The 24,018-nt window shown below is 42.1% G+C and overlaps 1 protein-coding gene across 3 annotated transcripts in view; it reads left to right on the top strand.

The window, feature by feature from the left end:
* Positions 1-24,018, top strand: part of DOCK1 (dedicator of cytokinesis 1) — a 272,498-nt gene that overhangs the window by 228,125 nt on the left and 20,355 nt on the right. For all 3 annotated transcript variants that reach the window (XM_053983755.1, XM_053983754.1, XM_053983756.1), the window contains exons 39-49: positions 1,632-1,721; positions 4,205-4,309; positions 6,576-6,717; positions 6,925-7,003; positions 7,331-7,415; positions 8,217-8,303; positions 11,669-11,845; positions 12,525-12,608; positions 16,745-16,882; positions 19,036-19,181; positions 22,843-23,041. In XM_053983755.1, the coding sequence (XP_053839730.1) occupies positions 1,632-1,721; positions 4,205-4,309; positions 6,576-6,717; positions 6,925-7,003; positions 7,331-7,415; positions 8,217-8,303; positions 11,669-11,845; positions 12,525-12,608; positions 16,745-16,882; positions 19,036-19,181; positions 22,843-23,041 (1,332 nt within the window). The remainder of the gene's footprint in view (positions 1-1,631; positions 1,722-4,204; positions 4,310-6,575; positions 6,718-6,924; positions 7,004-7,330; positions 7,416-8,216; positions 8,304-11,668; positions 11,846-12,524; positions 12,609-16,744; positions 16,883-19,035; positions 19,182-22,842; positions 23,042-24,018) is intronic.

The raw sequence follows: 24,018 nt of genomic DNA, 5'->3' as shown, positions 1-24,018 counted from the left end.
TCCCCAGCATCCACCTCCCACCATCTTTGGAAGTTGTGGTGCTTCATCCCAAACTCCCTGTCCCCAGGGGTGGATGTTTTTAGGGAAAAATGGGGAATTGTGTGTTCAGCCTTTCCCTCACCCCTTCTCCATCCACCTGCTCTTGGCTGCTGCATCCCCTCAGGATTCCACGAGGGCGAGGAGTGTGTGGCCTGATGCTGAGAGGAGACTGAGGTGCTGTGGCCAGAGGATTTAAATTTAAGATGAAGACTGATAACATCTGCATTTCTAACTTATTCCGAAACTCATTTTTATAATAAAGTGAGGTCAGCAATCCCAACCAAATTTCAGCAGCAGAGGTAGATCATCAAGTTTGATCTTAGATAGCCTGGTGTGCTAATTTAAGCATATTTTTGGGTTTGAGTGGTTCTTTATCTTTGGAGTGGAAAAAACAAATGAAAAATGCACATTTAAAACCATTCTTGCTGCTCCTCATTAAGATTGTTGCCTTCTGAGGAGCTGAAGGATATTGTTAAATTTCTTTGGGTCACTTGAGACAGTGGCTGAATTTCATGGTTGAGGAACAAGAAGAAGAAGAACCAATGGAAATATAATGAGTATTTGTTCAAAGCAATATCTGCAAATTGCCTGTCCTGTCTAATACAGATTACAGATATTAGAGGGAGAGAGAGGTGATTATGAAATATAATCAATCACCAGCTTTGCTCCAAAGCCTTAGGTCCTGGGTGTCTCCGTGGACAGGCTGTGTTTACACATTACTGGATGGGCTGGCAGGAATCATTTCACTTCTGAAGCTCTTTGATCATTTGACTTGGTTGGGATCCAGTAAATTTGCATCCTGTGCCAGGGAAGGTCATGGAGCAGATCACCTCGAGTGCCACCAAGCCAAGAAGGCCGATGGCACCTGGGTTGTGTTAAAAATGGTGTGGAGCAGGACCAGGGCAGGGATTGTCCCTCTGTACTGGCCCTGCTGAGCCATCTCCAATCCTGTGTCAGGTTTTGGGCCCTGCAATGATAAAAAAGTCATTGAGGGGCTGGAGTGTGTCCAGGGAAGGGGCTGGAGCACCAGGAGGGGCTGAGGGGGCTGGGAAGGGGCTCAGCCTGGAGCAAAGGAGGCTCAGGGGGGACCTTGTGGCTCTGCACAGCTCCTGCCAGGAGGGGACAGCCGGGGGGGTCGGGCTCTGCTCCAGGGAACAGGGACAGGAGGAAAGGGAACGGCCTCAGGCTGGGCTCAGGGTGGATATTGGGAAAATTCCTTCATGGAAAGGTTTGTCCAGGCCTGGCACAGCTGCCCAGGGAGGTTTGGAGTCCCCATCATGGGAGGGATGTAAAATCCATGTGGATGTGGCACTTGGGGACACAGGGCAGTGGTGGCCCTGGCAGTGCTGGGGATGGTTGAACTCAGTGAACTTGGAGGGCTTTTCCAGCCTCAACAATTCCATGATTCCATTAATTGAGACATTTACAACCCCAGCACAGCTCTTTGGCACGTCAGATGCTCAGTGTTTTCAGGCATGTGACACAATTAATTTGGTTGCTTTATTCAGATTTATTTGATTCTTGTGTTGATGTTTAACCAAGGTATGTAATTCAGCTTCTTTTTGTTGTTTTGTGATTTTTTTGTCCAACAGATGTGGGAAGAGGCCATTGCCTTGGGTAAAGAACTTGCAGAACAGTATGAAAATGAAATGTTTGATTATGAACAACTCAGTGAACTGCTGGTAGGTTTTTTAATGGTATACACACTGCAATAATTTATTTCAGAGTTGAATTTCTAAGCTTTTAAAATTATATAAAAAATACTATAGCAATGACAGTAAAATTCAGAAAAAAATACCCATCATGGTTTTTGTTGGATCAGTGTCAATTAACTGGCTACCACTGGATTGTCTGAAAAACATTGAATTTATTTTTTTTTTTTAGCTGAAAGAAAAACATTTCAGTAATGCTATGCTGATTTATTTGGGGTATAAAAGGAAATTTTGAATTTAAATATAAATGGGGACATGGAAAAAAAATCCCCATTCTCTCTCAAGTGTCTTTCTATATTCACATTTCTTTTTTTAGGTATGAATAATCCCCAAGCATTCATGACTCCAGTCAGTTATTTTTGCCCTGACGTTACCCATTCATTATTCCTGCACCATTTTTTTCCTCCTGTTCTCTTCCAAAGAGATAAATGGCAGCTGTCAATGTCCCTCCTCAGGTCCCAACCATTTCCACAGGAGTTGGGGTGTGATTCCAGTTTTTTTCTGAAAATTCTCCACTCTGAAGTTTTTGATCCCTTTTGTTTTTGCACTCAGAGTACATTTTCCTCAGTTTCTTTGAATTATTTATCTGTTTTCTTTATCCCAGTGTGTCTGAGCTGGGCATTCCTGCAGTGTTGAACTCAGCTCCACACAGCCCCAGCTCGCTGCTCCTGGGGTGGGCACAGCATATTCTTCATTTCATTGTAAAAGGAATTGGGTAGGATTGTTCCTCAACCAGAAATGGTTGTCAGATGTGATTATTCACCAGGGGGTGGCTACTCTCCAAGTCCCTCCATTTTCATTTTCCATCTCCTTTTGGCTTGCACAAGGGAACGTGAACGGGTTTGTCGCAGAGGCAGCCACTCTTCAATTATCCTACTGGATCCATTTTGAGGGAGAAGTTGGAATTTGCACTTTATTCATTGTAGCCAATGATCACAGCGTGATTGAATGATTTGGGTTGGGAGGACCTTAAAGCTCATCCAGTTCCACCCACTTTGCCGTGGGCAGGGACAACTTCCACTGTCCCAGGTTGCTCCAAGCCCTGTCCAGCCTGGCCTTGGATATTTCCATGGAGTTTCTCCCTCTTCTAAGAAGGGAAACGCAGAATTTCCAATCCTCACTTCAGACAGTTGAGTTTATCTGCTCATCAGCCAAGAGATGAGATGTCACAGAATTAGTCCTGGCGTGCATTTCCCTCACAAGACAAAGATCAAAATACATTCTCCCATTTCAGTCAGGTCTCACATACCCCATCAGCTTTTCCCATTGCTGCTTGCTGAACAGCTCCTTTTTTATTCCTACAATAAAACTTAGAAGTTTTTTGTTCTTTCTGTTCTCCCTCTTGTCTCTTTTCTTCAAGCAATATTAAATACTAGCCTCTAAGACAATTCACAAATGACAAAATAGTTTTGCTCCAGACGAGCTGAGAAATACTTGGCAGATCTGGTTCTTTGTAGTCTTGGTACTGTTGTCTGTCGTGTGGGAGCAGCACTAAACCTCCCCCCAGATCAAAAGTCATTCTCTTTGCAGAAATAATAGACTAAAAATAAGTTAATGAATAGATCTTCTGAAGCTGCTCATTTGCCATTATTTCATCATTAGAGATAAAGAACTCGGCGTCGAAAGCAGATGGCGTCTGACATGCGTGTGTTTATTCCAACATTTACATTTTCCTGCAATTCTCAACTGCCTGCTTTCCATATGCAAATTCATGGTTGTAAATATGGAAGAGAAGTAGTAGAAAAATGTAATGAGCTGTAAGAGCCCAAAACTGACAAGTCAGCACCATTGGGATGAGCTGTGTGCGGCTTCATCCTTCCGGTGTTCTGGCGTCAGAAGTGTCACAACTGGAATTTCAGATTGCCTTGCAAATTCCTGACCTTCACTGCAGTGAAATATTGGGTATGAATCAGCGAGGTTCACCAAGATGAGGTCCATCAAAATTGAGATATTGGATTTGGAACAGTAAGGTTCACAGTGATGAAGTTCATCGGTTGAGATGCTGGAGTTCATCAAAATTGAGATATTGGATATGGAGCAGTGACGTTCATCAAGATGAGGGCCCTCAAAATTGAGATATTGGATATGGAACAATGAGGTTCACAATGTTGAAGTTCATCAGAATTGAGATATTGGATATGGAACAATGAAGTTCACCAACATGAGGTCCATCAAAATTGAGATATTGGATATGGAGCAGTGAGGTTCACCCTGATAAGGTGAAATTCATTAAAATTGAGATATTCCTTAGGGAACAGTCAGATTCACCATGATGAGTAGAAAAACGATGGCTACAGAGTCTGGTATTTCCAAATATTGCCATGAATCTGATATAGAGGTGAGGAAAAAAAGGGGAATGAAACATCTTTAATTTAGAGATGCATACAAGATCTTAAGTATAAGGAATCTCTTAAAAGCTCAGGTCATTCAAATCCCTCCTGTTTATTTTGCAGAGAAAACAAGCCCAGTTCTATGAAAACATTGTGAAGGTGATACGACCAAAACCAGATTATTTTGCTGTTGGATACTATGGCCAGGGATTCCCAACATTCATAAGGGTAAGTGTCACCTTAGGTTAAGTGTTTCCAGAGACTTTTCTTGCTCTGGAAATTTCCCCTGGCTTGGAGAAATCTGCTTGACACTGACAGGTGTTTTTTAGGTGTACAAAACAAACACTGTTTTTTCCTTTCTGGTTTCTAAGATGGAATAGTTGAATTTTAGTAGAAAAACTTTGTCTTCAAATGTATTCAGTGCTTTCTATTTCTTCAGGGTATTGCTAGAAATGAAGATAAATGACCCAATCCATCCCTCTGGGTCATAACCATCTGAAACACTGACATTTTTGCCTGGCAGGTTAATATATATTTATATATATATATATAATATATATATGAGCATGGTGGAGAAGCCTTTTGTATGTGACCATGTTTTCAGGTGAGTGGCCTTTCCAGCACTGTCACTAAAATGAAGTTGACTATCAAAGGTGTGTGTGACACCTTTAATAGCAATTTTTATCATTGATTTGTGTCATGTGCCAATTTAAGACGTGTGTCATTTGGTTGATGCCAGAATCATTGCTTCAGTGACATTTTAAGGGCTTTTTTTCACTATTATTAGGATTTTTATGGGTTGAATTAGCAGCTAAAGAAAAGTAGGGCTATAACATGTCTGAATTGCATCTCTGTTATGATTTTCTGGCACTTGGCAGTTGGTGACATAGAAATAACCCATTATTATTTTGTTAACTTCCCTGGTCATCCTGTGCCAGGGCCTCACCACCCTCACAGGAATGAATTCCTTCCCAATTTTCCCTGTGAAAACCAGGCTGTTGAGTGCCCTGCTGATGGAGAAAATCCTCACTTTTCCCTCTATTCCAGCATTCCCTGTGAATTACAAATGTATATACATAAATTGCAGTTCTACAGAGCCGTCTGTTATTACCTTTCTTTCCCCTGCTGAGCTTTTCAAAAGGCAGCGTTGCAGAATTAAACCCAACTGGGCAAATGTGAACAACTCCAGGTTCCTACCCCCAGTCAAAACACCCTTTTTTTAATAAGTGCTGTATATTTTTTTCACCAAGTATTCATTTTGAGATGAGTAATGAGGTTAAGCATATTCAGATGCAAATTTTATCCAAACTTGCTTTAATATGTTTGATCAGTTAAAAATATGCAAGTTGTCTTTTACATTTTCCTTTAGAATTTAATGAGCGCAGCATATAAAGGGACTGTATAAAATACCTCTTCATTTTCTTTATTGGCAAAGAAGAAACAAATGCTTACAAATACAATAAACTTAATTTTAAAGTTATAAAAAGTTAAAAGTTTATAATGGCAAAAATCTAATCCATTAATGTGAGTCTTCTTATAAGAGTCGCTATTTTTGGATATTCCTCCTTAAATCTGCATTGGTTTCTTTGCTACTCTTCTTTGCTCACCTGAGTGCCTTTGAATAAATGTTTATCTATAAAAAACCCAATCATTTATTGACATCCATTCCATCATTAGGTGTGGAAGGTGGAGGAGACATCTTGGATTTGGTAATAATTTCTCTTAATATATTTTCAATGGCCACCAATGTTACAGATCCCTGAAACCATGTTTTGAGGTGATTTTAGTGTGGCTTAAAAAAATGCCTAAACGTAAACGTGGGCTTAATGATCCCAGGATGGAATTGGAGGTGAGAAAAAAAGATATTGATAAAGTATTGATTACGACACAGTGTGAGGAGTGTGAAATCCCTGATGTACTGAAGTGCTAACAGCGTTGGTGTCAACCCTTCTGAGGCCCCAGTTCTGTACTGGGAGCACTGGTTTTAGCTCTGGGAGTGCTGGTGCCAGCTGTGGGTGCCTCTGTGATGCCTTGTGGAGGCTGCCCTGGAGCAGAGGCTGGGCAGAGTCACAGAATAAAGCAGGGATTGATTCAAAGGATCTCCTCATGGATCCACCTTGGGCAGCACCAGAGCCCAGCCAGGGCTGCACCCAAGAGGAACCAAAATGGTCCCAAAATGCACGAGCGCTCCCGGGGGCTCTCACTGGGATCAGCTCTGCTCCATTTGCACCTTGCAGTTCATTGCCCATTCCAGCTTTAGCCCAGGCACTCCCATCCTGCTTGTTTTTCTCTCTCCAGCCCACGCTGTTTGTGCTCTTGGGGTGAGATTTGGATCATTTGTCCTTGGTGCCCAGCTGGAGCAGGAATTGTTTTGTCTCCCTGCTCTGTGCACAGAGCTCACCATCCCCTGAGATGAAGCTCAGTCCCACACACTAAAGCAGCACAGAATGTGAAAAACAGAAAAGCTAAAACCTGAGGCATCATTTGTTTGCAGAACAAAGTGTTCATTTACCGGGGCAAGGAGTACGAGCGCCGCGAGGACTTCGAGGCGCGGCTGCTGACGCAGTTCCCCAACGCCGAGAAGATGAAGACAACGTCACCCCCTGGAGATGACATCAAAACCTCCTCTGGCCAGTGTATCCTTGGGCTGTACACCCAGTACAACCAGTACAACCAGTGCATCCAGCAGCTCAGGTCAAGGATTTATGGCCAACCTGTTGCTCTTCTGGCCTGACAGGTGTAATGCACCAGTTTTGTGCTTTTTTGCGTGTGTGTGTTCCTGTTGAGCTGTCTGCTCTGTGTGACTGAAATTCCCTTTTCACTTCTTAACCACCAAAATTCAGATATTCAGTGCTTCACTGTAAAGCCCAAATTGGATTTACCCTCGAAATTTCACAGGCCGGTGTCAGAGCAAATTGTGAGGTGAGTTTGGGTTGAGCTTTGTTGTTTTCTCAGTCCCCTTTAAAACACATTATTGCTGCATTAGGAATCTGTGCACAGCCAAGGGGTGCGGACATTGTGAGGGCATTTAATGGTGATTTTTAATATTGGCACACATTCCAACCCACTGGAAAATAGTGATCCCATATTTGTTGATGAATTTCCTCTAATATTAGAATTTAGTATCAATTTCTAAAGAGACAGCGTTTGATTTTCATTGTGCATTTGGGGCTTGGAACTGCATGATATTTGAGGTCACTTCCAGCCCAATCCATTCTGTGATTCCATGATTCTTTTCCCTCTTTTCAGTTTCTACAGGGTGAATGAAGTCCAACGCTTTGAGTATTCACGCCCTGTTCGAAAAGGAGAGAAAAACCCAGACAACGAATTTGCAGTAAGAAATTATGAAGAAAACAAACCACTTTTGCTTATTTATCCCCCTCTATTTTGAGCATCTGAGCCATTCATTATCTTTTGCTTGTTGAGAAATAAATTCTAGGTTTAAAGGGATTATTTTTCATAGAAAGTTAATTAAGCCAATTTATCATGTTCTCGTTTATACCAATAGGGAGAAAAAAGGGCAAACCTGTATTTATTTTGTAAAAACAGCTCTTCTGAGAAAGATTTTAAATTGTTACACCTGAAACTTGTCTTGCTGTGAAGATTCCAGTCAGGCATCTGAAAATCTTTTGTCACTAATACATTTTGGCTTTTTTTTTTCCTTTTTTTTTTTTTTTTTTTTTTTTACTAAACTATTTGTTTCATCTAATGGTCAATAAAATGAGTGCTGTGAGGAGGCCCTGGCATAGGCCAGGGACAGCTGTGGCTGCCCCTGGATCCCTGAAAGTGCCCAAGGCCAGGTTGGATGGGGCTTGGAGCACCTGGGACAGTGGAAGGTGTCCCTGCTCCTGGAACTGGATGGGGTTTAAGGTCCTTTCCAACACAAACCATTCTGTGAACATCCAGTAAAACCAGGGGATCTTTCCGTGGTATTCTCCTTCAGAAAAGGAGCAATTGTTCCCTGCCAAGTCACATACCAGATTTAAATCAGTGCTGCTCCATCTTCCATGTGGAATTCCCCCCTGGCTCTGAACATCTGCCATACCTTGGTCCTTGTCCTGCTGCTGAGGTTTTAGGGCTTTGCTCGGGGTCCCATCTGTCCATTGAGAACGTGACACTTGTGTTCCCTTTGCAGAACATGTGGATTGAGAGAACCATCTACGTGACAGCCTATAAATTACCAGGGATCCTCAGGTGGTTTGAAGTCAAATCAGTTTTCATGGTAAGATCAGCTTGGCTCTATGGAGATTGTGTCAAAAAATGGGGTTTTTATACAGCCAGGGAGCATCTGTGTGTCTCAGTGACTGTGCTTAGATCTGTGAACAAGGAATGCATGGGATTGTACCTGGCACATCCTGAGGGAGCCTCCTGAGGGTGCTGATTGCTGACTGAGGGTGACTCAGGCAATGCTTTTCCATTCCCAAGGGAAGGGAATGCAGCCAGCCCTACAAGGCCTTCAGCCCTTTTAGAAAGCATTTGTGTCTCTCAGCAGGTGCCTAGAATGAAGAGAGACCTGAGGTGGTGAAGGGAAACCCTGCTCCATCCCAGAGGATCTAGCCTGAACTTTATCAAAGAGGATCTGGATATTTTGATTGTCATTAATGCAAAAGATCCCAATAATCAAAGGCATTGTATGTCTGCATTCTTTAGCACTCGTGGTTAAAGGTTGTTTTTGTTTCTTCGCCATATTTAGCTAAATATACCCTCAGCAACCTCACAGAGTAACTCCAAATTACTCATTTCTCTGTTCAACCATTTAGACTGTTTAGATAAGACATATCCATTAAACGCCTTTAAGATTAAATTATTCTTATGCAGCTGTAATTTTTAAGTAGCAATAAAAACATTGTTACTGCGTTTTTGAAATCTCTCTTGTGAGGCTTATTTTTAAAGGAAAAGAACAATTTGCATATGATTAATTAAAACCTTTTTCATTGCTCCATTGAGGTTATGTTGGACAGTTGTATTTGGATGAACAGAAGTAATGCAGAAAATTACTATGGTATCTATAGTAACAGAATATGAATGTGATGTGTGACAGTAACAGCCAGCTGAATAAAACACATTGAATTTTTAATGAATTTCGTAGTTTCAATATAACCCTGATGGAGAAGATTGTATTTATCTTCATGATGGCAAGGAGTGCTGTTTGTAAAGGCTGGCAGATCTGATGCCAGTCCTGATGAGCAGAGAGCAGGGCCTGACAGGCACTTGGTGTACACCCCTCCTGCTCTGCCTGGCATCCAAATGGGCACAAATCCCGCCAGCCTTTTGGGAGCAAGGATTGTATGAGTTGCAGAGCTGAGAAATGATAGCAGAATGGAACTTAATAACGTGTGGGAAGACTGCTACAGATAACTTTTGACCTTCTCTGGCACAGTTCCTACAAAATGGGTATTGACTTTCCTCAAGATCTCTGTCAGCTAAAATGCTGCAAGGAGGATCACAGGGTTTACATCCCTGTAATGCTAAATTGTGATTATGGATACAGATATTATTGATCCCTTGCTAAGCACCAGGATACTCCAGCAGCTCTGCATGTTTCATATTTTATTGATGGAGCTGGAATATCGTTAAAGGGAGAGGTGAGATTACATCAAATCAGTGCTGAGAGAATGGAGTAATTTCATAAATGTAGTGTATTGTGTTACATAACCCATAGGAACATGCAGAATTGCTTTAAATCTACTGGCTTTTCAAATTCCTTCTGAGTACTTTTACCTAAGCCATTGCAATCTGTTCATTATCTGCAAGGAATTTGGGGCCAGCATTCGTTATTCTGTATCTGATTTGCTTTAGCTGGACACAAGAAGTTCTAGGGGAGAGAGACCAGCCAGGGAATTAGAAATCAGATTTTGAATCACACTTGAGTTTAAAAAGCACAAATGCTAATCTCTGTTTTGTTTTTGTCTTGGAATTTGGTACCGGTGCAAATGTCTCGGGAGAATGTAATTCCTGTTTTCCCTGGATAGAGTGAGGAGTGCCCAGAGTGGCACTGGGAACAAGGCTCCGAATTTGCACCGATCATAAATAGCTTTCACCAGGATCCAAAGCCCAGTTTGTAGTAGTGAGATGGCAACTGCAGTTCTCCATCTGCTTTTAAAAAATTAGAGGGAGTGTTACAAGAGTAGTAAAAGAAAGGAAAATGAGAAAGAAAGCCATGATTGCTGCTACAGAAAAGTCAAAAAGCTGTCAGCTCAATGAGTGCTAATTTCTGGAGATGCTCAAGAGCTTTAAAAGCAATGGTTCATCAACACATTATTGCATAGTTATAAGGCCATTAATACAAGTGACAGAATCCTAAATTTAGCCTGTGATGTTCCCAGCAGCTCTGGCCCAGTCAGATGCTGGATGTGGCTTCACTCCCCAGTCCAGATTCCCCCGTGGCACGCTGGGCTCTGTCCGAGCCTGGCCTGCTCCCTGTGCCCAGCAGAGACACCAGGCTCCTTCCCTGCCTTCCAGAATCATTCAGCAGGCAGGCTGCTCAAAATGCTAATTAAAACATCCTTGATGTAATCAGCTGGCAGGTGTAAGAGTAACAACTAAAGAGATTTGATTATAAGTGGTTCTCAGAAACAGGGTAAGCAACTGATAGCCAGGTAGAAGTGCTGCTTTGTTTATGTAGCATTTATGTAAATGAGGCTGTAATCAAATATACACTTGCATTTTCCTCACAGGCCTCAATTAACCTTCCTTTCCTCTCCCTACCACATCATTTTTTAAATACAAGCAGGCTGTGGCTTCCAGTGAGGACTCTCTACACTCTGGATCCTGCAAGTTACTGATTTTCAGCCCATTCTCTAATATTTAAAATATTTTAATACTGGTTTTTTTTTGGCATGAACTCTTTGAAAGACATGTTAGCTGTGTGTAAAAAGTAGCTAGAGGTCAGTCAATTAAAATAGAGCAAGTTTTAGCCAGCATAAGAGCTAATTCACCCCATGAAGGCATCTGAGGAGACTCTTCATTGAAGTCCAGGTAGAAAGAAAATTTCTCCCTTCAGTTCTTGATGGTCAGATGAAGAAAATGTGAGCTCTTGAGAAAAAACACAGCAGATAGTTTAGATGTCATCTCATCAACATATTCAACTCGATGTCCTTGGAAATACACCAAAATAATCACTGCAAAAATATCTTCTTGATTTTTGAGCGGCTTAGGATTACATTTTCCATCAGAAAATCCACGTTAAAGTTATCATTTCTTTCTTACTGTTATGTTAAGCTGGATCTTCTTTGTGCAGCTAAGACTCACCAACCCTTAATCTCTGATGTTCTCCGTAATCCTCCAAAAAACCTCACGTGATTGCTGCCAGAGCCTTTCTGGATGCTGTGCTGGGATGTAATCCCTCCTGCAGCAGCAAAATGCAGTTACCTTCCTCCACTGATAGCCATCATCATATCAGTTACTGCAGCACAGAGATACCAAACACCTCAATGCCTGAAACCACCGGTTCTGGTAATTACTGGTCAAAAATCTCCCAATAACCTCAGTTCTGAAAGGCCTGGAACGTTTCTGCCCACGGGGTTTTTGCTGAGCAGGTTAAAAACTCTGCCCCTGGTTTGAAACCTCCTTTTGTTTGGGTTTTAGGTGGAGATCAGCCCACTGGAAAATGCCATAGAAACCATGCAGCTGACCAATGACAAGATCAATAATATGGTGCAGCAGCATCTGAATGACCCCAACCTGCCCATCAACCCCCTGTCCATGCTGCTCAACGGCATCGTGGATCCCGCTGTCATGGGGGGCTTCGCCAACTACGAGAAGGTAACGCCAGAATTCCCTGAATTCCACCAGGATTCCCTGCCCTGCTGGGCCTCAGCTGAGGGCATGGAGAGAGGCCAGAGCAGGGATGGAGCAGCTCTGCTGGCAGGAAGGGCTGGGAGAGCTGGGATTGTTCACCTGGAGAGGAGAAGGTTTGGGGTGAGCTCAATGTGGTCTGAAGGGGCTCCAGGAGAGCTGGAGAGAGACTTGGGGACAAGGCATGGAGGGACAGGACACAGGGAATGGCTTTAAGCTGTCAGTGGGCAGATTTTGATGGGATTTTGGGCAGGAATTATTCCCTGGGAGGGTGAGGAGGGGCTGGGATGGAATTCCCAGAGCAGCTGTGGCTGCCCCTGGATCCCTGGCAGTGCCCAAGGCCAGGCTGGACACTGGGGCTGGGAGCACCTGGGACAGTGGGAGGTGTCCCTGCCATGGCAGGGGTGGCACTGGATGGGATTTAAGGTCCTTTCCAACCCAAATCACTGTGATTCTTTGATTCCATAAGCTTCACTTTGTGTTTGTAGCTGTGATTCTGTGATTCCATAAGCTTCACTTTGTGTTTGTAGCTGTTAACTTCGCAAGATTTTTAAGATGATCAATTTATCTTCATTGTAGCTCATTCCTCTGGTAGTAGATGTTTCATTTTCTGAAATAATGACTCATTTCTCTCTCTCTCAATTAGGCATTTTTTACTGAAAAATACATGCATGAGCATCCAGAGGATCATGACAAGATTGAGAAGCTGAAGGACCTGATTGCTTGGCAGGTAAAAAACTTGAAGTCAGGTTTGGCAGAGGCAGCTGCTGTGGAAAGACAGCTTGGTGTCACTTTGGAGGAAATTCAGACATTATCCTCACCTTGAATGCATTTCTTTGCCATTTAAATCTGTCTTGGTGCTTGAGTTAAAGTTCATCTTTTCAAATCTGACATAATTGCTCATTTTGATAAACTTGCAGAGAAGAAATATGATCAAGATATTTTCTTTTTGCTTGTTTCTTTTTTTTTTTTTTTTTGATAAACACAGTAAGTGTTTAATCTCTCATCTGTATCAGGTGGGAAAATATTTTTCAGGGCAAACAGAATACAATTGCAGTTTTGTTCCATAGTCACATACTGGACATTTTTCTATGGTCTCTATATAATTTTATGGTAACTAAAAAAAATACCAGGTTGATTGGAAGAGTTTTATTTTTCCCACAGAAAAAGAAAGTGAATCATTGTCTTTTCATATTCAATTCTGTCTTTACAATAAAGGGAATAATCTACATTTCCATAGATTTCAATCTTAGAGGTAGTAGAACCAAAGCTACAGAATTCAAAAATAAAATATCCTCTGAAGGCCCTAAAACTCTGAGTGGGTAAAAAACTCTTTTGGTCTGAAAGAAAAAGCATTTTTTTTTAATTTATTTTCTTGTGAGCTTTTAGAAAATATTAGATTTTATAAGCTTGAAGTTTTATAGAGGAAAATAATTTGGTCCCAGCAGACTGACTTGGTGTCAGCTCTGTGTCTTTGCCTCTGAGAATGATACTTCAAATGAATTCCAAACACACTTTCCCTCAGCAAAGGCTCACTTTGGTGACACTTGTGTATTAAAATAATACTAAAATTTGAAAATAGGTATGGCAGCTGATCACATTGTACTGTAATTATTCAAGGCTTTTAAACACATCATTTCCCATCATTTTTGTACTTCCAAAACAATAGGAACCAGGAAAATAGAGAAAAGGGATCAAAATTTACTTTTATATCTGAAAATTAAGAGTCACCAAAAGCCTTTTCAGTGGTTTTAAATTGCCTTGGATGTTTCATACACATTTAGGGGAACCTAAAATTTAAAATTCCTCTCAAATTACTTCAGTTTCCAGCCAGGTGGGAGTCAGCTCCCAAATATTGGGAGAGGGATGTGTATGGAAGCCTTTGAAGGGGCTGAATTCATCCTGGCCTGACAATGATGGAGAGCAAAAAGGAGATTTAATTTTTCAATAATGTGGGGTTTGGAGTTCTGTAATCACATGGAATTTTCTCCCTGCTGTATAAATCCATCTGGGTATATGAAATAGGAGCCTGACAATTGTATTACCAGCTGACCAGTTAAATTCAATTTTTTTTCATCTTCTTACCTCTTTCTCCATTGTGCTGTGGAATTCATAATTCATAACTCATATAATTCCTGTGAACTTCAAGTGTACAGTTTGTTTCTGTCTCTTACTAATTCAGATAAATTCCATTAGCAAAGCAATGTCCATTTTTGTCCTTTCTTGGTGCTTTTCTAACTTAGGCAAAAAATGTTCCCATGTAACTGCACCATTTCAAGCTGATCTTTCATTTTAACATGAAGATAATGAAATGATTGATTGAAATTAAGGCAGAGAAATGAATGATTGATGACATTAGTCACTCTGAATTTAGCTGAAGTATTTACAGCACAGCAAAACAGAAAAATACCACAGCAAATCAAAACCTTGTGCTCCTTCTACAGAGATGCAAGAACTGCTGCATACCAAACTCAGGTTTTATGTTCATATTTTATGATCCCTTTGCTCTGAAAGATTGTTTTCAAAGATTAGTTTAATAATTCAAATCAATGTCATTTTTTTCAGTCTTTTCAGCCGAGCAGATTGAGATTTAAAATAAAAAACAAAAAGGGGGAACAAATCAGGGAATCATTTCAAATTGCAGTGGAACTTTATAAAATTTTAAAATCAGCCAAGAACAGAGTTACTAAATAAGAAAATGCCCTTTCTTCAAGGCCAAATTAATTAGGAATATCCTGAATGTGGCAAAATTCTGCCTCTGACAGGTGTAAAATTCCATGTCAGTCATCAGCACGTTTCCCTGTGTCTGGAAAGGAGGCAGAGGGAAGTTGGTAGAAGAAGGTGAAACAGAAATGGTAACACAGCTGGAAGGTTCTTCCTGCACTTGATAAATGTTTAAGGATTAAGTGGTCTTGGACAAGGAGGCCAAATATCCTGACTCAGCAGCCTCACGTTCTTCTGTGGCAAAGCCATGAGACATTCATGAATTTAAACTTCTATAAAAGATTAACAAACCTCCTTCTCCTTCTCCTTCTCCTTCTCCTTCTCCTTCTCCTTCTCCTTCTCCTTCTCCTTCTTCTCCTTCTTCTTCTCCTCCTCCTCCTTCTCCTCCTCCTCCTTCTCCTCCTCCTCCTCCTCCTCCTTCTCCTCCTTCTCCTCCTTCTCCTCCTTCTCCTCCTTCTCCTCTTCCTTCTTCTTGTTCTTCTCCTTCTCCTCTTCCTTCTTCATGATCATGTTGTTCTTGTTCTCCTTGTTCTTGTTCTCCTCCCTCCCCCCACACTTCTTTCCTACCAATAATGTAATTTACTTTCTGTTCTTGATTTTCCAACCTGGAGGTGGCTGACCCCCAGGACAGGTTCTTCAGTGAATTTTCTACCCATAAAATGGTCTCATATGCTTCACCTTGGTAATTCCAGTTTTTTTTTTTTAAAGAATCCATTTCCAATGTCAACAGTTCTTTAAAATAAATGAGCCAAGTGACCAATTAGCCCTCCAAAACAGGAGGGCCACTGGTAATGATGTAAATTCAGAAATTACTTTCTGAGAGCAGGGAAAACTTTCTGGTTTCATGTTTAATTTTTGTCAAGTGCAAATCCATATGCTTATAAAAAGAAGCCACTACATAAAAAAAAAAAAGTCATTATTCTTCTCTCTGTAGTCTTCTAGGAGAAACACCTCTGTCCATTTAAATAGTGCCAAATCTCAGGGAATCATCTTGATAAGATTTCTCAAGTTTGTTCATCTGTAATTCATCTGTGTATTTATTATTCTCCTTACTAATAAAGCTGCTCCTTCTGATTGCTGCTCAGTCTTATTAGAAAAATCTGTTTTTAATCAGTATTATGATTTAATTATGAATTATTAAGAAGAAGCCTCTAAGCTTGATTGCTGCAGAGAATATCTGAGTTAGAATCAGAGCACTGTGTGGGCTGAAACGGACCTGGAAGAGGAAATATTTTTCCTGAGCTGGAGGTAGAAAACTCTAATGGTGTGTCTGGGTAGCTGTGGGAATGAAAATGTCTCTCTTAAAACATTTCCAAAGGTCAGCTACACCTCCACACTAGGAACTAATTATATAATCCAGTGCTGGCATGGATATTTTGTGACAGAAGTCTTGAAGATAAATGATTATTTTCAGTTACAAAAGAGAATTAATTTAATTTTTTCCCTCTTCTGTTTTCTTCCCAGTGAAAATAAAATAATTTTTCTAAGGAGAACTATATAGTATCTAAAACTGTATGTTTTATTAATAAATATTGCTCTGCAGTATATATCTGTCCAAGGATGGAGCTCATTTGCAGCTTTAGAAAGAGCATTTATTAAAGAAAACATAAACTATTTTCTTCTTCAGGGTTTTTCCCTCATGGAACTGGGAAAGGATTTGATATTAATAACCTGGTGTGAGGTTCATCATTCATCAGTTTGGTGATTTGAAGTACAGAATCTATGGGGGCTTGAGAGTGGAATATCACAGGAGGGTTTGTGCTGTGGGATAAGTCCAGTGTGGGATTTCTGGGCAGAATTAGGGCTGAATTACATGTAAAGGACTTTGAATTACAGGAAAAAAGGGAACTCCTGGAGAACAGGAGTTTAGATAATTTTGTGCATTATATGCAAGGAATGATGATGGTCACCATGATTATAATAATAATTCTTGTAATTTTTAATATTATTGTCGTTGCTATTTATTATTGCTCTTGTTACTATTGCTATGATTATTATTAGTGTTATAATTACTATTACTTTTGCTCTTTTTACTCGCATTATTATTACTGCACGAGCTCTTTCCCTGCTGTGGGAGCGTTGCCCCGTCCCTTGGCTCGGGAGGGGCTGGGCAGGGTGGAGCAGCCAAATTCTGCTTTCCAGATCCCATTCCTGGCCGAAGGCATCCGGATCCATGGGGAGAAGGTGACAGAGGCCCTGAGGCCATTCCACGAGAGGATGGAGGCGTGTTTCAGGCAGCTGAAGGACAAGGTGGAAAAGCAGTACGGGGTCCGCGCCATCGTAAGTTCCCTCCCAGTTTCTCCTTTCCCCAATATCAGGAATTCCCTTAAAATACAGCAACTTTCTATTCCTGTGTGATGATTCCATTGATTTAAAAGAGCAGTGTAGATGCAGAGTTCCTGGTTGTTCCCAGTCATCATCAAATTAAGGAATACTGAGCAGATGAGAGATGTTGAGGGAGCCTCGGTGCTTTCATTTCCGAGCACGGGAGCAATTTCTAAACTGCCCGAAGTCTGTTCCTTGAAAATCAAGATAATCCTTCAATTCTGAAGGATTTGGGTTACAAAAATGAGTTTAAAAATGGGCACTTAGCAGGATTCTTCCAGAGCTGAATGTCACCTTTCCCTAGGTGGAATTCCTTTAGGGCTGTGCTGCTCTATGGGAATGTTATACCTACAGTGAATGTTATACCTACAGTGAAAGTAGGCAGGCAAGAGAGCCACAGCTCCTACTTCATAGGTTTAGAAGGACTGAAATTCTTGCTTTTCTCCTTCCAGCGACTTATTTCCAGTTGCTGCTTCATCCTTAAGGGAAAGCCAAGAATTTCATGGTGTTTCCAGTGGAGATTTGCTCTGCTTTTCAGTGTTGAGTGTGAAGGTCAGAACAAACAAGGCAAACAGCTTTTTAATTCAGGATAGAATCGATAATTCAGCCAAAAATACATGGATTGGGTGCTATTATGAGATCATATTTTGCTTGGAGAAAAGGAGGCTCAGGGGGGACCTTGTGGCTCTGCACAGCTCCTGACAGGAGGGGACAGCCGGGGGGGTCGGGCTCTGCTCCAGGGAACAGGGACAGGAGGAGAGGGAACGGCCCCAGGCTGGGCCAGGGCAGGCTCAGGGTGGACAGCAGCAGGAATTTCCCCATGGAAAGGGTTGTCAAGGACTGGAAGGGGCTGCCCAGGGAGGTTTGGAGTCCCCATCCCTGTGGGTGTCCAAGGAATGAGTGGATGTGTCACCTGTGCTCTGGGCTGGGGCAGTGGAGGACTGGGCACAGCTTGGACTCCATCTCAGAAGACTTTTCCACCCAAAATAATTCTGGGATTCTGTCCATAGCAATGACATCTGTTTTTTATGGGGACACTGAGATCTTACAGGGAACATTCCAGCCTTTGTGTTATCCTTTAACTGATGTTCTGTTTGTGGTCCTTCATATCCCATCTTATGAATTTATGTATTCAGGAAAAAGTTCAAACAGTAATTTATTCCCAGGGAGAACAGAAGTAATTAACATTAGTGATACCTGCATGTCAGTCACTTCAGTAATATCCATTTACATCATCAAGGAGATGACTGGAAAGTGGTGTTATCTCTCTAATTTCACTCTACCCACCAGCAAGAATTTTCAGGATTGATGGAGTTTTATCTCTTCTGTCTTCCTTGTACAAGGCCAATTTACCAATAGTTGACAGGGTGGAAAATATACCTGTAATTAAACAGCATGAGATTCTTATTTGTTGACTGCAAGAGTTCAATTATTTTATGCATATATCAGTTATTAATGACTAACAAAGCTTGGAGAAACGTTCAGAACTCTGAAATTGTATGAAACAAAACCAAAACTTTAATCTATTTTCTTCTTTGCCTGGTGTCACTCTGTAAATTGGCACTCCTGATATTTTCAACATAAAGTTTCTCTTTGTGGGTTTTTACTTTGGGTTTTGGGGGGTTTTATGAAGTCCATTTCATTGAAATATATTGACAGGGCAGTCACAACGATGGCAGAGATGGATTAAAAAATTTATATGTAAAAAGATTATCTTTTAAAGGCAAGATGTAAAAAAGCATGGAAATACCGCTGGGATTCTTGGAATATGCTTAAATATAATACATTATATTCTTGGATATATATACAACAAATAAATAATATATACATTAAATAAATATAATACATTAAATTCTTGGAATATGCTCAAAATTCTACACCTGCCAGTGAGGACCTAAATATTTTTTTTTTCTAGTTCTTTGGGTGGATTTCCTTTAGAACCTATTTCTTTGTTTGCAACATGAGGTGTTGGTTGTAACTAATTTATTCATGCTACCCGGAAGAAAATCCGCTGAACCTTCCCCGGCTCCCTTTGGCGCGTGGATACGGGGTTTTGTTTTTTTTTTTTTGGGGATCGAGCAGTAACATCTGGCCTTTCTTGGCTGCAGCTGTCGGGCCTGGAGGAGCGGCGGGGCAGCCGGCCGCGCTCCATGGTGCGCTCCTTCACCATGCCCTCGTCGTCGCGGCCGCTGTCCGTGGCCTCCGTGTCCTCCCTCTCCTCCGACAGCACTCCCTCCCGGCCCGGCTCCGACGGGTGAGTGGGGGATCCTCAGCCTGGGATGGTCCCTGAAGCTCCCTGGGGTCTGAGGGTGGGCGGCGTTCCCAGACCTCGGAGGTGTTCACCTGGAGAAGGGAAAATCCAGGGAGAGCTCAGAGCCTCTTCCAGTGCCTAAAGGGGCTCCAGGAGAGCTGGAGAGTGTCGTTGTTGAGATGGAGACAATCCAAAGCAGCACACTCCATTTTCAGAAGGCTTCAAACTGGTTTTATTCTAGCATGCATGGTTTTTATACATTCTTACAAATCTCATAAGTTTACACTTTACTCACTGGTCAGGAAAGACAAGCAAAGTGCTCATTGGAACAGGCAGTTGCAGGTTTCTCTTATTTATCCTTCTTTCTTTCTTTGTTTCTATGTCAATGGCCTTGGTAGAAAATTCTTTCAGGAGTAAACATGGATCCTCTGATCAAACTTCTCTCTGGCTCACAGAAGTCGCTGTAAAACCTCTTCCACAGGAGAGGGACTGGGGACAAGGGATGGAGGGACAGGACACAGGGAATGGCTCCCACTGCCAGAGGGCAGGGGTGGATGGGATATTGGGAATTGGGAATTGTTCTCTGGGAGGGTGAGGAGGGGCTGGGATGGAATTCCCAGAGCAGCTGTGGCTGCCCCTGGATCCCTGGCAGTGCCCAAGGCCAGGCTGGACATGGGGCTTGGAGCAGCCTGGGACAGTGGGAGGTGTCCCTGCCCCTGGAACTGGGTGAGTTTTCAGGTCCCTTCCATCCCAAACCATTCCATGGTTTTTCTAAGTGACAGCCTAATATTGGCTAAAAAACCCCAACCTACAGAGACATTTCTCTCAAGGTCTCTTGTTCTCTAACCTAGCAAAATGCAATGCTCTTTCTTTGCCCTCTAAGCATTCAAACAACACCAAAAAACCCCAAAGAGGAGATCAGTTCCCCCTTTTTAGAGTGTCACAGGTGTGTGAGTGCAGGAGGGATGCTCTGCAGGCCGTGTGTGCAGCCAGCCCTGTCCCAGGAGCTCAGGGCAGGATTACCTGACTGCTCAATCACTGCTGCTCACTTCGGCTGCCAGAGGAAAAGCTGCTTATGGCAAGATTGTACTTCAAGACTTATCAAGATATTTCACATGAGAACTGGGAATTCTGTTGATAAGCCCTGTCTCACAGTCACATCCCTCAAAGAACAAAATAATCTGTTTGCTGTCTGGGCTTTCCATGCAGCCTCAGAAGTCCCTTCTCTCCCTTCCTCCCCTCAGGCACCCCTGTAATCCAGAAATGCAATATTTGACCAAGGCAGCAGTTTTTTTAAGCCTTCTGAAGGGCTGCTGATTTACAGGGATGTGCTGGGAACTCTTGTGCACCTTCAGAGGGGAGTTATTACCTGGCTAGAGACTAAAGGCATCAAGTAAAATTAAATCCAGCACCTAAGGACCAACAAGATGCTTGCCTTGATTACAAAGAGTTCATTTAGTCATTGGGAGGAGCTGTGAACAGAGCACGGCTCAGCTCTCATTCCACTGCCCTCTGGAATGCTTTCACACATTGGTGTAAATGTGGGACAGCAGAGATCCTGAGTTTTGACTAATTCTGAACAAAATTGTCTTGCTGGAGCTTGGGCAGGACAACATCCCAAGTAAGTGAGCAACTTTGTTTTATCTCAAAAGAAAACATATAGATTCTTTGCTTGCTTCTTTCTGGTTTTCCCTTCCAAATCTTTAAATGTATTTTACTTTGTCACTGGGTGTTATTTCCTTCAGGTTCACCTCTCAGCTGTGTTGTGGTAGGTGTCACGTAGCAGTTTTTGAGGATCTGAGTCTCCTCGGGGTGTATTTTCACAAAGATCCCACAAAGATCACGGCGCAGCTCAGCTCCTGCTCTGAGCCCGGGGCAATACAGGAAAACAGAATGAGCAACTCTTGTCACTGAGAAGACCTGAAAACACTTCTCATTTGTTTGATCAGGAGGAGGAGAAGAAAAATCATCAGATATAAATAATACCATGAAAGACCTCAAAAATTCAGGTGGCTGTAAAGTCATGTGGGTGGTTTGGCACTGCTGGCCTGGCAGAAGTTTCCACCTGTTCCTGCTGTAGTTGGTGGGGTTTTTGGTCAGTTCTCCTCTTGTCTTTCCATGTCTCTTCATAAATTAAATTTGAGAATAGAGATGAAGCCAAAAAAAAAAAAAAAACAATTAAACGTGAAGCTAAAGGAGTGGCTTATCCAAATCACCCAGTTTCTATTTTATGCCATTTCCAGCTCCTGCTCTGGAGCTTTTAAACAGCAAAGACTCAAAGCAGGCTTTGACACAGGATGTGTTTTACAACTCCCAGCTCTATATATAAATAAAACTGAATTTTAAAAAGGGCCTTGGGTTTATTCCCTGCTTAAGATGGGACTTAGAATATCAAATGTGAGCACCTGCACTCAGTGGTTGGTAGCAGGAGAATCCTGGGGTCCAGGGGGATTTCTCAGCTCTTGGCAGTCCCAAAGTGCTTCCAGTTGGAGCACAGAGTGCTGACCCATTTTAGCACAGATACATTAATAATCCAAATAATTAATAGTCCTAATACAGTGCTTGGAAGGGAAGCAATTAATCATTGTCAGAAGGATGGAAATTCCTCGTGTGAATTTGCAGCTGGCCTCGGAGGTGCTGGCACCACCCAGTCCAAAATACACAACTCAGGTTCCTAAAAAGTCCTGGTGTTGGGAGAGCTGGGCTCTGCTCTGGGCTCTGTCACTGAAGTTCTCTGTGGCCCTGGGCAAATTGTTGCCTTCCCTTTTCCCTTTCTGTAAAATGGGATGAATAAACTCGTGGGTTTGTTCCCAACCCATGGGACTCAGGATTTGGGAAATGGCTCAGGGGCTGCTGTTGCAGGTGCTGCTTTGAGCATCTCCCCATCAAATAAGCTGATGTAGAGTGGAAAGAGCAACAAAAAATAACAATAATTTGAGTTGTTGCTGCTGGGTATTGCTGCTAATGGTGGGGATTAGGATAATGTCAGTGCAAATTGTCTGAGATGTGAATACTCTGGGATTTCACAGCAAAGACTGTGGCCTGTACCTGCATGCACCCCATGGAAATGCTTTTCAGGGCTAAAAATGTCCTCCTTTGGGAAGTTTTGGTTTGGTTTTGGTTTTGTAATGTAGTGGTTTGAGACAGTCATAAAATCTGCCGGCGTGATTTTGTCTAGGTGTGATCTTAGTGGTGTTTTTAACTTATAATATTAAATAGATCATAAAATACTTTATCTAGCCAAGAGTGCTCCATCCTTGGAAGTGTCCAAGGTTGGAGCACCCTGGGATAGTGGAAGGTGTCTCTGTCCATGGCATGGGGTGGGACTGGAGTTTCCAGGTACCACAGCATGGTGAGTGGCAGTGCTGAATGAGAAACCCATTTTTTATGTGAAATTCAGGAGTTTGTGCAGCCAGAAACCAATAAATTTACTGCAGAGCAGGGAAATCTGCAGCTCTGCTTCTCCAAGCAGTCCTGCAGTAATTTTTATTATAAGACAATTATGATTGTTGTGACCTTCTGCTCCCTCCTTCTCCCTCTAATGAGTTTTCCTGGATTAGCAAAGCCTCATTAACTCGAGTGAGACTTTGGGAAATACGTAAATAAAAATTAGGTGTTTTGAAAACAGCGTTTTGTTGATCTGAGCAACAACATTTTTCCTCAGGTTCGTGCTGGAGCCCCTCCTGCCAAAAAAGATGCATTCTAGGTCGCAAGATAAATTGGACAAGGATGACCTAGATAAAGATAAAAAGGAAAAGAAGAAGGAGAAGAGGAACAGCAAGCATCAAGAGATATTTGATAAAGAATTTAAATCTACTGATATTTCTCTGCAGCAGGCTGAAGCAGTGATCCTTTCAGAAACGGTAACTTTATTAGCAAGGAAAGCTTTATCTAATTCTGAGCCGTGTCCTCTCTCTCTTGAAATCAAAATGTTGATTTTTACCTTTCAGTTCCTTTGCAGACCAGAAATAACTCTGAGGGGATATGCCATAGTGTTAATATACATGCTAATGAATCAAAAATACAGATTTGATTTACAGTGGGGAAAAGATCCTCTGAAAATCTTCACCCAAAGCTCTGTGTGACTGTTTGATACAGGAGCAGATGGCATAGCATAGCTGAAATAAATGCTGCCATCCCAGCAGCCTTTGGAACAGTAGATTGGGGTGGATTTGCCCATATTTCAGCTGCAGGACAGTGTTTGGTGGGACATTCCAAGGTCATTCCGTCGGCGGTTGCGTGTCCTTGAAGGGCTGTTTGGAGCAGAAAATCCTGAGCGGTTCCTGTGTGTAAGGACATTAAAACCAGGGCATATCTCCCTTAAACCCTCTCTTCTTGGCTTAGATTTAATTCACTGGAACTGTCCTCAAGGCTTAGGTAACCCGAGAAGTTGGAGCTGGGAAATCGAAGGCAGGGATGTCTAAAGCTGGAGCAGGGAGAGTGTGAACTGACTGTGACCTCCAAATCTCTGCCTGGACACCTGTTTGGAGGCCAAGAGTTTAAAATTGCCTCCCAGAAAGAAATGAAATGTTCTTTTCAAGATCTGCACAAGTACTTGTAGAGCCAGCTTTGCAGTCAGCAGAGTCGTGTTGGTGCTGTGTCATTGACATTGGATTTTTGAAACTATTTCTCTCTCACCTGTGATGACTGGATCCTTTCTGTTTGGTCTTTATAGGAAGATACTGTTTATTCTTTCTGTTTGGTATTTATAGGAAGATATTATTTACATGTTCAGCCACACTTCCTCTGTTTTCTGGATTTTGCCCTCCTTTTCCACTCAGAGATGAGTTAATCTCTAACATGTCTTGGGAGAGCCTAAAAAATCAGAGTTTTTCTATGT

Source organism: Vidua macroura, chromosome 8 (genome assembly GCF_024509145.1).
Source record: "Vidua macroura isolate BioBank_ID:100142 chromosome 8, ASM2450914v1, whole genome shotgun sequence".
In the NCBI taxonomy this organism is placed as follows: Eukaryota; Metazoa; Chordata; class Aves; order Passeriformes; family Viduidae; genus Vidua; species Vidua macroura.
This window is presented reverse-complemented; position numbering and strand designations above follow the sequence as displayed.